The following is a 12,394-nucleotide window of genomic DNA, read 5'->3' as shown; positions in this document are numbered from 1 at the left end:
AGACAGTGCAAATTATTTCTGTGACAGTCTTTTGAAGTGTGTAAAGCTCCATTTTATCCCATACATAGTCAAAATATTGGGGGGATGATACAATGGACCATCCCCCCATTGTCAAATATTGGGGGCGATATATCCCCCATCACCCGGGATCTACGCCTATGAAGATGATACCTGTCTCTTATACACATCTAGATGTGTATAAGAGACAGGGTTACTATAGGCTCTTGGTAATAAACTGTATATATTATCAATGTAAAAAACAGATACGAATCTAAAATGTAAACAACGAACAGAAATTAACAATCCCCAACCTGTAATTACTGTAAATAACGTTTTTAGCACTTTCAGGTCTTTGGTGGTTTTAGTGAGTCACATGGAATGTATGTTGTTGACTAGAAAGCAGCATGTCAGTGCATGCTTCTGTCGAGGAAATTTTCAATGCCTTCAATACGGCTGCCTAACAAACGTAGTCAAAATAATAGCCAAAGAATGATGACAGAATTCCCATTTAACTAGTGAATTAACGATGCAAAATGTTCAATACTGTACTCACATTTTAATTGTTATTAGTTGTAAGTCTCCTTCGGAGTCCATTAAGTAAGGTTTATATGTAAAACGCCACCTGGAGTGAAATAAAAAAGAATCCACTTATTCTTTTTCTAATGCGCCATTCCTTTATGAAAATGAGGATGATGAGAGAATAATGATGATAATAACAATAAATAATAATAGGCCTAATAATATAAAACAACAACAATAATAATAATAATAATAATAATAATAATAATAATAATAATAATAATAATAATTAATAATAATAATAATAATATTAATAATAATAATAATAATAATAATAATAATAATAATAATAATAATAATAATAATAATAATAATAATAATAAGAATGATAATAATAATAAAAATTTATAAATTGTCGGTATCCGTTTAAGAGGAAACGCTCATGGCACCCCTGCAAAAGAAAGTCGAAATGTGAAATACATTTACATTTACAATACATATGAAAGCCCGATAGGCCTACATTTTAACAACCAGACGTGAGCCGTACATGGTTGAGCGTTTCTACTCTCTCTTTATGTGGCCATGTGTGCATGGATATTTATTTATTTAATTATGTATTTATTACCATTTTGACATATAGATGAATAATATGAATGGTGGTCCACTGATCATATGATAAAATGTAATTCATTCATGGAAGTAAAAACAATACAAAAAAGCCTGAATTTGAAAACAATGTTAGAAAGAGGGCTACCAGTTTTCAATAAAAATAAGGCGGCAGATCATTTAACATAAAAGGGCGCTAGAGGAAGAGTTTTCTACAATTTAGCTGACTTTAATGAAAAACCGATTTTTATAAATAATGTAGTCCTCACAAGTCTTTAAAAATAGGGATCTCTGTGATTTAAAAAAAGAAAGGTTAAGCCACACTTGTAGGGCAATTAGAGAAGAAATATTTAGCAAAAAACAACACGGCTAACATTTCTTCTGATCTCCTAAGGGAATAAATTAAAATAACCTCAGCCTGTCCTTATATACTCCGCATAAGTATGCTGGGGCCAGATTTATCAAACTAGAAATTGTCTTACGTCAAATTTATCAATATTGCTTAGATCGACGTTCCGCAAACTGTGATCCGCGGCCCAAATTTGGGCCGCGAAACATTTTTGGAGGGCCGCGAAGCCGTCTGGAAAAAAATGTAAAAAATAAAATAAGAAAGAGACGTTTCATCATGGGGAAAATAGTCTTTAATAAAGGCTCTTTATTGATACAGAGAATGAGTCGCTTGCACATGCTGCTAAAGTGCAAGATGATGCATGCTATTTGAGTTATAAGCGGTTTGTTGTGCCTATGCCTCCTCGGGAGCTAGACACTATGTTATCCTAGAAAGATCACTACAGTAAACAACACCACATATTCCTTGATAACCGTATACCCATGTGGATACTTTATTACTAAACATAATACCTGTATAGTAAGGTAGTCTTTCAAAGTTGTTGAGTAACAGAGTGTGCGTAAAAGTTTTGGAAGGAGGAGAAAGCTATGACGTGTGTGGCTGAACCGTGTTTGGTTGAATCATGGTAGAAAAAAAAATCAACAATTGTCGAGGGGGGAGGGGGTGGGGGAAGTGGAACCACAAATGTACGTTAGTATTTATTTAATGAAATAATATTTAATTTGTATAAAAATAAATTTTATCACTAAGAGAACAGATAATGATGTCAAAATATTGTATATACGTAAAAGCTTCATGATCAAAAGTTCTTGCCAGGATTTGGTATGTTGGTCCCTGGCGCGGCAGGGCTGCTTGGCCGCGGCTTGGTGCCTGGAATCGTAAATAGGCCGTGGAGTCAAAAGTTTGCGGAACGCTGGTTAGCTCATGCTTAAAATTAAAGAGTGGACTGTACGCATGCGCCATCTAAGACAATTTTTAAGCTAAGATTTGTTAAAATGACTTGATAAATCAGCTTAAGATATTTGCTTTAGGGACATCTTAACTTCTTTGACTTAAGACACTTACTAAGCTAAGATTGATAAATCCCGCGTTTGGGCCCCAGTAGCACATGTTGCTGTAAAACATTATTTTTAACTCGAAGCAATTAGCCTTGCTCATGTAGTCCGAGTTACCATAACTTATAAACTAACATCAACTCCCCCGTCCGGCTCCACGACATTAATTTGCCGAACCAAACAAATATATTTTAATAACCAATCCAAATGTAGTCAAAAATCACATGGGCGATCCTGTACCGTAAGATTTCTCCCCATGAACCTCAACCCAGGGATTTTATTCCGAGACCCTGAACAAGGTTCTAGGCAGCCCCTTGTTATAATAATAATAACAATAACAATAACAACAACAACAACAGCAACAATAATAATAATAATAATAATAATAATAATAATAATAATAATAATAATAATAATAATAATAATAATAATAATAATAATAATAATAATGGTGGTAGTTATGATATTAATGATGATGATGATGATGATGATGATGATGATGATGATGATGATGATGGTGATGATGATGATGATGATGTTGATGGTGATGATGAAGATGATGATGATGATGGTGATGATGATGATGATGTTGATGGTGATGATGAAGATGATGATGGCGGTGATGATGATGTCGATAATTATGAAGTTGATGATTGTAGGATAAGAATCGACTTAAAAAAAACTACTCCGATGGAATCAGTATATAGGATGTTATGTGACACAAAGGTATTAATGGTCAAACCGGCCCTAATTACTTGCAATCTAAATTTATCACCCTTTTAAAGTGAGGGACATTCATTTTTGTAAAGTATGTGCTATCTCCCGGCAGAGGAGCCATTTTTTACCAACCATGGTGTTGTGTCCACCCCCTGGGGGGACCGGGTAGTGACTTTAAAATTACCAGTATGGGCGCATATCATGGGGAGTCGGGAGACACATCCCCCTACATATTTTTAAGTGGATTTTGGTCCCACTCACTTTTCGACCACAATGTAATTTCATAACTAAAGAAGATGCCCGAAAGTTGTTGAAATAAACTGCATAAAAATGAACCAGATTTAACGAAAGAGCGTTGTACAGCCAAAGTAGAGTACCGTGCATCTTCTTATAGCAAGATTCAGGTATCTCTGCCCACTGAAATCTGAATTATCTGTAATACACGACTCGAGTGTGCGTGCCTTTATTATAATTTGAGAACTATGAGAAAAAGTATAATATTGGTTTTCGGCACACGAAGTAGGTAAATTAAAGTAAATGCATCATTTTCTAGGGTACAATACAGAAGTTAATTATATCTCTATTATTGCCGAAAATTGCAGATAAAAGATCATGATGATGTGATGATGATGAATTTTACTATATGAGTGTCATTCCGGCCATCTTGAGGTAATTCCCCCAACCATGATGGGGATGAGGTGGGTGTGCACTCACGGCTTTGAAGTAAGTAAAGTAAAGTAAAGTAAAATACATCAAAGACAATGTTTTTAAGTTTTATTTTCTATGGTAACTCACGCATATTAATTAGATCTCTATGGTTGCGGAAAATCGATGATGAAGAACATGAGAAATTTGTATTCGCTTCCTTTTTACTCTATATAATGGTGATTATGATGATGAATTTTACCATATAAAAGTGTCATTTCCGACCATCTAGAGGTACTGAGGTGGGTATGACTCTCCCCCATCCCGCTCTTATAATGGCTGGACCACTTGCAAAATGCTTCCGACAGCATTGTCTTCTAAATCTGCCCATAAAGAGTACCCTTATTGTTAACATCCTAAAGCATTCTCGTTAATAATAGTTAATAAACAATAATTTTACAGTATTATCAATAACAATATACTGTATGCTGACTACGGCATTTCGTTCCTTAAACATTCTCCTAAGGTAAAGGTTATCTTAGGATCCGTTCGACACTTTATGACTAACAAATAGCATAAATTTGGATAGGTCACACCGTCAGTTCCACAAACTGGGTCGTACACTGTAGGACATTCGGAAGGCTTAATACATCCATTGGTTGTTAGTTTTGATTCGCTGGTTCTGATCGTTGTCATATGAGCCGTCGTAGGCGCGGGAGCCGCTGTAGTTACTGGTAATTTAAAAAATAATTAAGTTTTTAACAAAATATAAATAAATGTCACAATTATTAGGCCTAAAATGGTGCTGTATTTAGTGTGATAGTGACCTAATAATAACAAAAGCAATAATAATATTAATGTAATATAATAATAGCATAGTATTATGATGAGAATTTTATTGATGATAATAAAAATAGAAAAGTAGCCTTACCAATAGGACACGCAGCCCTCTCCAAACTTTCCATACTGCTGTCATCTTCCGCCTGAAAACAAATACGGTCGCCGCCTACGACCTCAATTGTTCCTGTGAACAAAATACACTTCCTAATGATACATATTATATTACTATGATAATGTAGGCCTAGTTGTTGAATTATGTGGAGGGAGGAATGCAAGAGTAAGTTTCTCTATCGAAGAAACGTTATGAAAATAACCTCACCTCCTGTGTTGCACGCTGTTCTAGACACCATTTTGATGCTTGGATCCAGACATTTGGCGTTCATCAAATAACACCTGTTTCGATAGGTTTTCCCATCGCTTCCACATTTCATTCTCAGTCTATTCGAGCAATCCTGGATACAAGCTAGTATAAATGATAAATTATTTCAAATAATAGCGGGAAAAAAGAGCATAAAATATGTAGTTTTTAAACTGCCTTCTTACTTAATCCTCATAATGATGCGTTTAGTCTTATATATCTGTTCGGCAGCCTCTTTGCACTCGTGCGGCTTAAAAGATCTACCACGAACTTATTAATTTGTGGAGAACGAACTATTTGACGTTCAGACGTTTTTATTTTTGTTACACGAAATTATGATTGATTGCGCTATCTTTAGTTATAAAAACCTTGATTGGGGGAGGTAGGGTGTTGGGCAGTGTATAAATTAACCTCTATATCGTAGAACGCGTGTACGCAGCTTGAACGCGTAGGGCCTACTCAAAATCTAACCTACTTTTCATTTTTTTGTTTTCATTTCATTTCTTTAGGCACGAGCGCCAAGCATAATATGCCACTCAGTGAACGTAATCACTATCATACGTGGCACATCCATTAAACGACAGGGGACTGAATTGACCAGTGTACAGGGGTAACCCCCTAATCTTATCGAAGGATGTACTTAGTTCTTTAAAGTGCACAAGGGTCAATTGCGTACACCGGGCCAGTTTAAAGTCCTTATCCGAGAAGACCTGTGAGCCGTTTCTTCCAACGCCAATATTATAGCTGAAGGTTACGGTGTCACTCACCGTTGGGCCAATCAACTCGTCACAGAGTTGTATCAACCCACACTTTTTATTGGGTTGTGACATCTAGATTGATCAGGTACGAATATAATGGAGGGACAATATTTTGACAATAATAAATATTTAAATTTCCGTACATATCAATGTTAGGTATTGAAATCAGAACAAAAAAGAATAAAATTAATGATCCCATTTTTGAAAAAAATTCTGGATCCGCCCTGTTAATTGATCGCAATACAACACCTAGGTTAACAAAGCAGTGTAGTTGTACTTTTCAGTGAAATTAAAATGGTTAAACTTTTTCGCGTGGTATACACCTACGTTACGTTTTGTATAATTGTTTAGAGCCTATTTACAGTATGTTACCGTATGTGAAACCTTTATGAAGATGAGTTATAGAGAAAGAAAGTCTGTTGATCATACTAACTGTCACGACACTCCTCTCCAAAGAAACCATTCGGGCAGGTACAGGTGCCGTTGGTGCATAATTCCCCAGAATTACACTTTGGATCGCATTCGTTGATATCTGCAATCATTAAAAAAAACCTTATGTCGGGTAATTGAGTGCAAAGTTGAAGTAAGATGGGTGGAGGGGGAGGGGGTTGAAGGATTTGTCTGAACACGGCTACAGAGGCAACAGAAGTAGACAGTGGTGAAGAAAATAGTGCCGAAAACGTCAAGATCAAAGACTATCTCCATAGTATAAAAGGAGGGCAGCCATTGACTCCAAACGCAAAGATGATAATGATGCCAATTTTAACCAGACTTGAAGTTAAGAATTAGGGTCACCAGCGTCATAAAATTATTAGTGTACTTGTTTAAAAATAAGACTATGCCGACTATGCGACCATCATTAAGCCGGGCACTTACTGCGCATGACGGCCGTCCATCGACGCGATTCTATGAAGAACGCAACGCCACGACGCGCACGCAACGGATCGTTGTTAGTGACGATCCGCTCAGACTACCACCGAAAATCAATAGACGGCGTCGTGTCGTCAAGCGCTTACAGGGAGCGGAGTTGAATTCGTAGTACGACGCCGTGAGTGCCCGGTTTTAGAGGTTACACAAATTGTTTTCTTTCGTTAAGCCTACAACATGGTGATGAACAATAATGCTTAATGTTTATGTTTATTATTCATCTCAAAATTTTCCTATAAGTAGCTTGTTTTGCTGTGACGAACAAAAGCAAATCAAAGGTCAACTACGACACAGAAGTATGATATTATGCAGTAAACATTATTGAAATAAGTAATCCGAATAATCCTTCCATTGTGTCGAACATCTATGAAACTTTGCCCAGATTATCACATTTTCATTGACAAAAAACCGTTGTATGCCCATATATAGTCATGATATGCCTATATACTGTCATCAGTGATGTCATCATAACGATATTTAGGCATGTCACATGATTTGGTCAAATCATATTCGGTGGCCTGGACAGGGCTTTACGCCAACAAAGTTCATCAGTTTTCATAAAATTGCTACTTTGTATAGGTACAGCGTTTTCACTATTGATTGCGTCGCTGTACCCGACGCAGTAGAACGGCTCTCCGATTCGACCGACCAGTCAGCGTCTCCAATAGCTGTCGGCGATGGTGTGTAGCGATTTTATGGAAACAATGATTTAATATACATGGTACGATAGTTACTTTTTAATTATTGTATAGAAACAGATTTACCTACCGATTTCACATGTTCGTCCCTCAAAGCCAAAAAGACACTCGCACGTGAAATCGTAGTCGAGTGTGATGCATTTTCCACCGTTCTCACACGGCATACTATCACAGTTCACAGTTTCTACAAGGAACGATACAACAAATTTAAATTACAGAATTCTATTGTTATATCATTATAAATTTTGTTGTTACTGCTACTGTTGATATTATTGTTATTTTGTATAAATGTTTGCGTAAGTTACACAATTGATATTTAAAAATATGGTTACAGTTTTTGAGCATATTATGAAAATGAAACATTTTCATGTTGTATTTGTGAGTTTACCGGATATTGGAACAATCCCTCACTATACTCATTTGAATGGAATGAATAATAATTATCATTCATTGTTATATGTACTATAATTATCATAGACCTATTCATTCGTTATTTCCTGAAGCTTTACTAATATATGGTTGATGAGATATGTTTTGTATTTATCTGTACCTGCTTCATAGACAATGTGGTAACCTTTCCGCCTTACATTGAAGTCACTGTAAAAATAGAACCAGGCGTTGCCTCCTTCGATAGTAAATTGCGTATTTGTGAAATTACCCTCCAGAATAACCGCGTCACTAGGGTTATAATAATATCCATTTCCATACTCCATATAGTCTTTGTAAATCTAAGAACATGGAGTAAAAAATAAAATATTAAACGAGGATATGCAATGATTGCTGGATGTTAATATAGGTAATTCTAATAATAATAGTAGTTCTCTATATAGACCGTCAGCGAGTCGACGTGCGCCCTCAAAGTGTTTGGGTAGTGAGTAATGAATTTCTTAAATTATCAAAAACATACCTCGGTTTCGAAAAACTGCACATAGAATGTAATTCGTCGTGCATTGTGCACGCGCACGTAGTAATAGCACTCATGGTCATTATCATAGACATCCGGGTAGTTGGGACTTGTAATAGAACCGGTATCTCCAAATTGGTTGTATCCACAGTTTTGACCTGTGTAAAAAGAGCGATATAGGCCTTTTGTATCAACGCATTTAATTAAAAGTTTACAATGGTTTACATTTTATTAAAGATGCAAGACGTGTAACTCTTGTCTGACTGTGCGCATACTATTGAAATCCTTTCAAATATTTTATCCCGAGTTGAATCAAGTATTTAGGATATTTAGGAGTATTTTTGGTGTGAATCAAACCAAGGATAACCCACTAAGTCCGAAGACTTATTTACAATGGGGTCTTCTGGTGGTGATGAGCAGTACACCGGGAGACAATCCCCTACTCTTTTTTTAAAGAGTGTACTGCGTTCTTTAACGTGCACATGGGTCATAATGCACATGGGACTACATCTTAAACGTCCCACCCGAAAGACGAATTTGTAACTTACTTTTCATCCCTCCACATGGAGAGCATATGAATTGAACCGGAGATCGTCACCGTTCAGCGAACACACAGGGGCTACCAACATTTAACATATAAATGTTTTATCTGAAGTGCTGAAATTAAACCTGCAAAGACACATCAACTACGGTGTCGAAAGAGACTTTAAGCCGTTCGTTCACTGTGCAATACGGCCCCCATGTGCAATTTAAATTACATAGTATACTTTTCGGAAAAGAGTAGGGGATTCTCTCTTGGTATACCACGCAATTCACCCACAGAACCCGAGACAACTTGTCTCAGACAGAACGTACACTAGTATTAGGTAGGCTTACAGTCAAGATCCGGAGAATGGGAAAAATCTAATAAGCCTATCTTTAATAAGCATACGCATACTTACGACGAGGAATTAATTCACTACAGTTTCTTCCTTCCCATCCGAAGGTACACTGGCAGGTATATGTACTACCTATCTGTCCACCAATACACCGTCCTCCATTTTCACATTGAAACTCTCCATATTGACAGACTTAAAAACCAACATTTAAAGTATTATATTAAACGCATTTCCCTATACTGCGTAAATTTGAGAACTTGTTGAACTGGTTATAACAGTCACAACAGACTTTTTTTTATGCTAGTGCAATTGTCCGCCGGAGTGACAGGTAGAGCCTGTTTGTTGAGAAGCTAAATATACAAAGTGCAAATGTTTGAATGGGTTAGTTGTTTTTAAGTAGTTATTTGTTGTGCCTGCTTTTTTAGAATAGCTCGGTTCCATTGTTCAATATTGACTGTCAATATATCATCATAATTAGTTGGGTAAGAAATTGGATTGAATTAAACTGAAAGTAGCCTTTGCTATAATCTAAATCTATGATATAGAACACTTATAAAATGTACTGTATTTAATAAAAACTAAAACTAAGATATAATAAATAAAATGTAAATAACTACTTTATATAACGAAATGATAATCAAAATCAAGTACTTATACTTACTGTCACGGCACCCCTCTCCTACGAAACCCTTGGGGCAGGCACAGGTGTATTTGCCGATACCCTCGGTGCATATTTCCCAAGAATTACACGGATTTGGATCGCATTCGTTGATATCTGAAATCATTAAAAAAATCTTGTGTGGGGTAATTGTGTGCAAAGTTGAAGTATTAACAACCGCGCAAAAAAAGTCATTACTTATCAATTAAAATGAAAATGAATCAAACTGCAAAAAATTACTAAATAATCGAAGAAGACGGTGGTGAAACAAAAAACGTCAAGATGAAAGACTATCTCCATAGTATAATAGGGGGAGGCAGCAGATCGCTCCAAACGCCAAGATGATAATGATGCCAATTTTAACCAGACTATTTGTAATTATCAGCGTCATAAAATTATTAGTGTGCTTCCATAAAAATAAGATTATGCCGACTATGCGATCACCATAAGCCAGGCATTAACAGCATCTGACGGTGATTGGTTGACGCGACTCTATGCAAGAACACAACGCCAGCGCACGCAACGGATCGTTGTTAGTGACGGTCCGCTCATACTGTCATCGACAATCAGTAGACGGCGTCGTGCCGTCAAGCGCTCCCAGGGGGCGGAGTTGAATTCGTCGTACGACGCCGTGAGTGCCCGACTTTAGTGGTTACACAAATTGTTGTCTTTCATTAAGCCTACAACATGATGATGAAAAATAATAAGTAGCTTGTTTTGGTGTGACGAACAAAAGCAAATCAAAGGTCGATACAAAAGTATGATATGCAGAAAACATTATTGACAAAAGAAATCCGAATAATCCTTGCATTGTGTCGAACATGTATTAAAACTCTGTCCCGATTATCACATTTCCATTGACAAAAAACCGTTGTATGCCCATATACAGTCATGATATGCCTATATATGCTCATGAGTGGTCATGACCATATTTAGGCATGTCATATGTTTTTGTCAAATCAAATTTGGTAGCCTGGATAGGGCTTCACACAAACTAAGTTCATCATCACAGATTTTAGTTTCCATAAAATTGCTACTCCGTTGGTACATCGTTTCACTACAATCGATTGCGTCGCTGTACCCGACGCAGTAGAAAGCCTCTTCGATTCGACCGACCAGTCAGCGTCTCCAATAGCTGCCGGCGATATTGTGTAGCGATTTTATGGAAACAATGATTTAACATACATGGTACGATAGTTACTTTTTAAATCACTTATAGAAATAGATTTACCTACCGATTTCACATGTTCGTCCCTCAAAGCCAAAAAGACACTCGCATGTGAAATCGTAGTCGAGTGTGATGCATATTCCACCGTTCTCACACGGCATACTATCACAGTTCACAGTTTCTACAACGAACGATACAACAGATTTAAATTACAGAATTCTATTATTATATCATTATAAATTTTGTTCTTGCTGTTGTGAAAACGTAATATTTTCATGTTGTATCCATGAGTTTACCAAATATTGGAACAACGTTACACTATACTCATTTGAATTGAATGAATAGTAATTTTCATTCATGGTTATGTATAGGCTAACTATAATTATCATAGACCTATTCATTAGTTATTTCCTGCAGCTTTATTTATACATCGCTGATGTGATATGTTTTGTATTTATCTGTACCTGCTTCATAGACAATGTTGTAACCTTTCCGCCTTACATTGAAGTCACTGTAAAAATAGAACCAGGCGTTGCCTCCTTCGATAGTAAATTGCGTATTTGTGAAATTACCCTCCAGAATAACCGCGTCACTATGGTTATAATAATATCCATTTCCATATTCCATATAGTCTTTGTAAATCTGAGAATATGAAGTAAAAAATAAAATATTAAACGAGGATTTGCAATGATTGCTGGATGTAAATATAGGTAATTCTAATAATAATAGTAGTTCAATATAATATGATAAACCGTCAGTGAGTCGACCTGCTCCCTCAATCGTTTTTGGAATTTTGACGAAATCGTCGCCAAATAACGTCATGACCGGGCTGCCATAACATCGACTGTTACTTCACAGTGGCGTACTAGGGGGTTGGGGAAGGAGCAATTCGATCAAAAAAATTCCTCCCACTCTCAAGTAAATAAAATCACCTCATATCATCACATTTGCCAGCTAACGCCCCTCCCCCCACCTTTAATCATCGAGCAACCCAACTTCATCTTCACGCCCCACCACTCCTCCTGGATACGCCACTGTTGTTTCACAATCTTAATTAAATTTAATTCACTCATTCAACACTTTATTTCGATAAATTTACCAGTGTATCAGCGAAACATCGTGTACGTTATTACGTTTTTGAATAGCTCTAATAATAGCATGATCAAAAAGAACCAAAGTCAAACTAGTTGCTAGACATCAAGATGAACATTTTCAATGATGCATATACTTATATCATCATTAAACAGTAACTGACTTACAATGTCGTAATACAATACATAGATATCATGAATGGTCTATTTTACAATATAGATA

At 36.4% G+C, this 12,394-nt stretch overlaps 1 protein-coding gene across 3 annotated transcripts in view; it reads right to left on the bottom strand.

The window, feature by feature from the left end:
• Nucleotides 1-12,394, bottom strand: part of LOC117119372 (fibropellin-3-like) — a 17,572-nt gene that overhangs the window by 3,809 nt on the left and 1,369 nt on the right. Inside the window, exons 4-14 of one of the 3 annotated variants that reach the window (XR_004447174.1) lie at nt 11,545-11,722; nt 11,148-11,261; nt 9,916-10,029; nt 9,318-9,446; nt 8,380-8,534; nt 8,023-8,200; nt 7,543-7,656; nt 6,281-6,379; nt 5,051-5,194; nt 4,823-4,915; nt 554-622 (exon numbers count right to left, since the gene is read on the bottom strand). Coding sequence is in view for 2 of the 3 variants with exons in the window: in XM_033264173.1 (XP_033120064.1) it covers nt 4,384-4,622; nt 4,823-4,915; nt 5,051-5,194; nt 6,281-6,379; nt 7,543-7,656; nt 8,023-8,200; nt 8,380-8,534; nt 9,318-9,446; nt 9,916-10,029; nt 11,148-11,261; nt 11,545-11,722 (1,557 nt within the window). In the remaining variant the exon portion in view is untranslated. Of the gene's footprint in view, nt 1-553; nt 623-4,340; nt 4,623-4,822; nt 4,916-5,050; nt 5,195-6,280; nt 6,380-7,542; nt 7,657-8,022; nt 8,201-8,379; nt 8,535-9,317; nt 9,447-9,915; nt 10,030-11,147; nt 11,262-11,544; nt 11,723-12,394 lie in introns of those variants that run through there. The other 2 variants (XM_033264173.1, XM_033264175.1) reach the window with 2 other exon arrangements.

Source organism: Anneissia japonica, unplaced genomic scaffold, assembly GCF_011630105.1.
Source record: "Anneissia japonica isolate Jap-2015-1 unplaced genomic scaffold, ASM1163010v1 scaffold287827_len377088_cov200, whole genome shotgun sequence".
NCBI lineage: Eukaryota > Metazoa > Echinodermata > Crinoidea > Comatulida > Comatulidae > Anneissia > Anneissia japonica.
The sequence above is the reverse complement of the archived record's forward strand: the minus strand, read 5'-3'. Positions and strand labels throughout refer to the sequence as shown.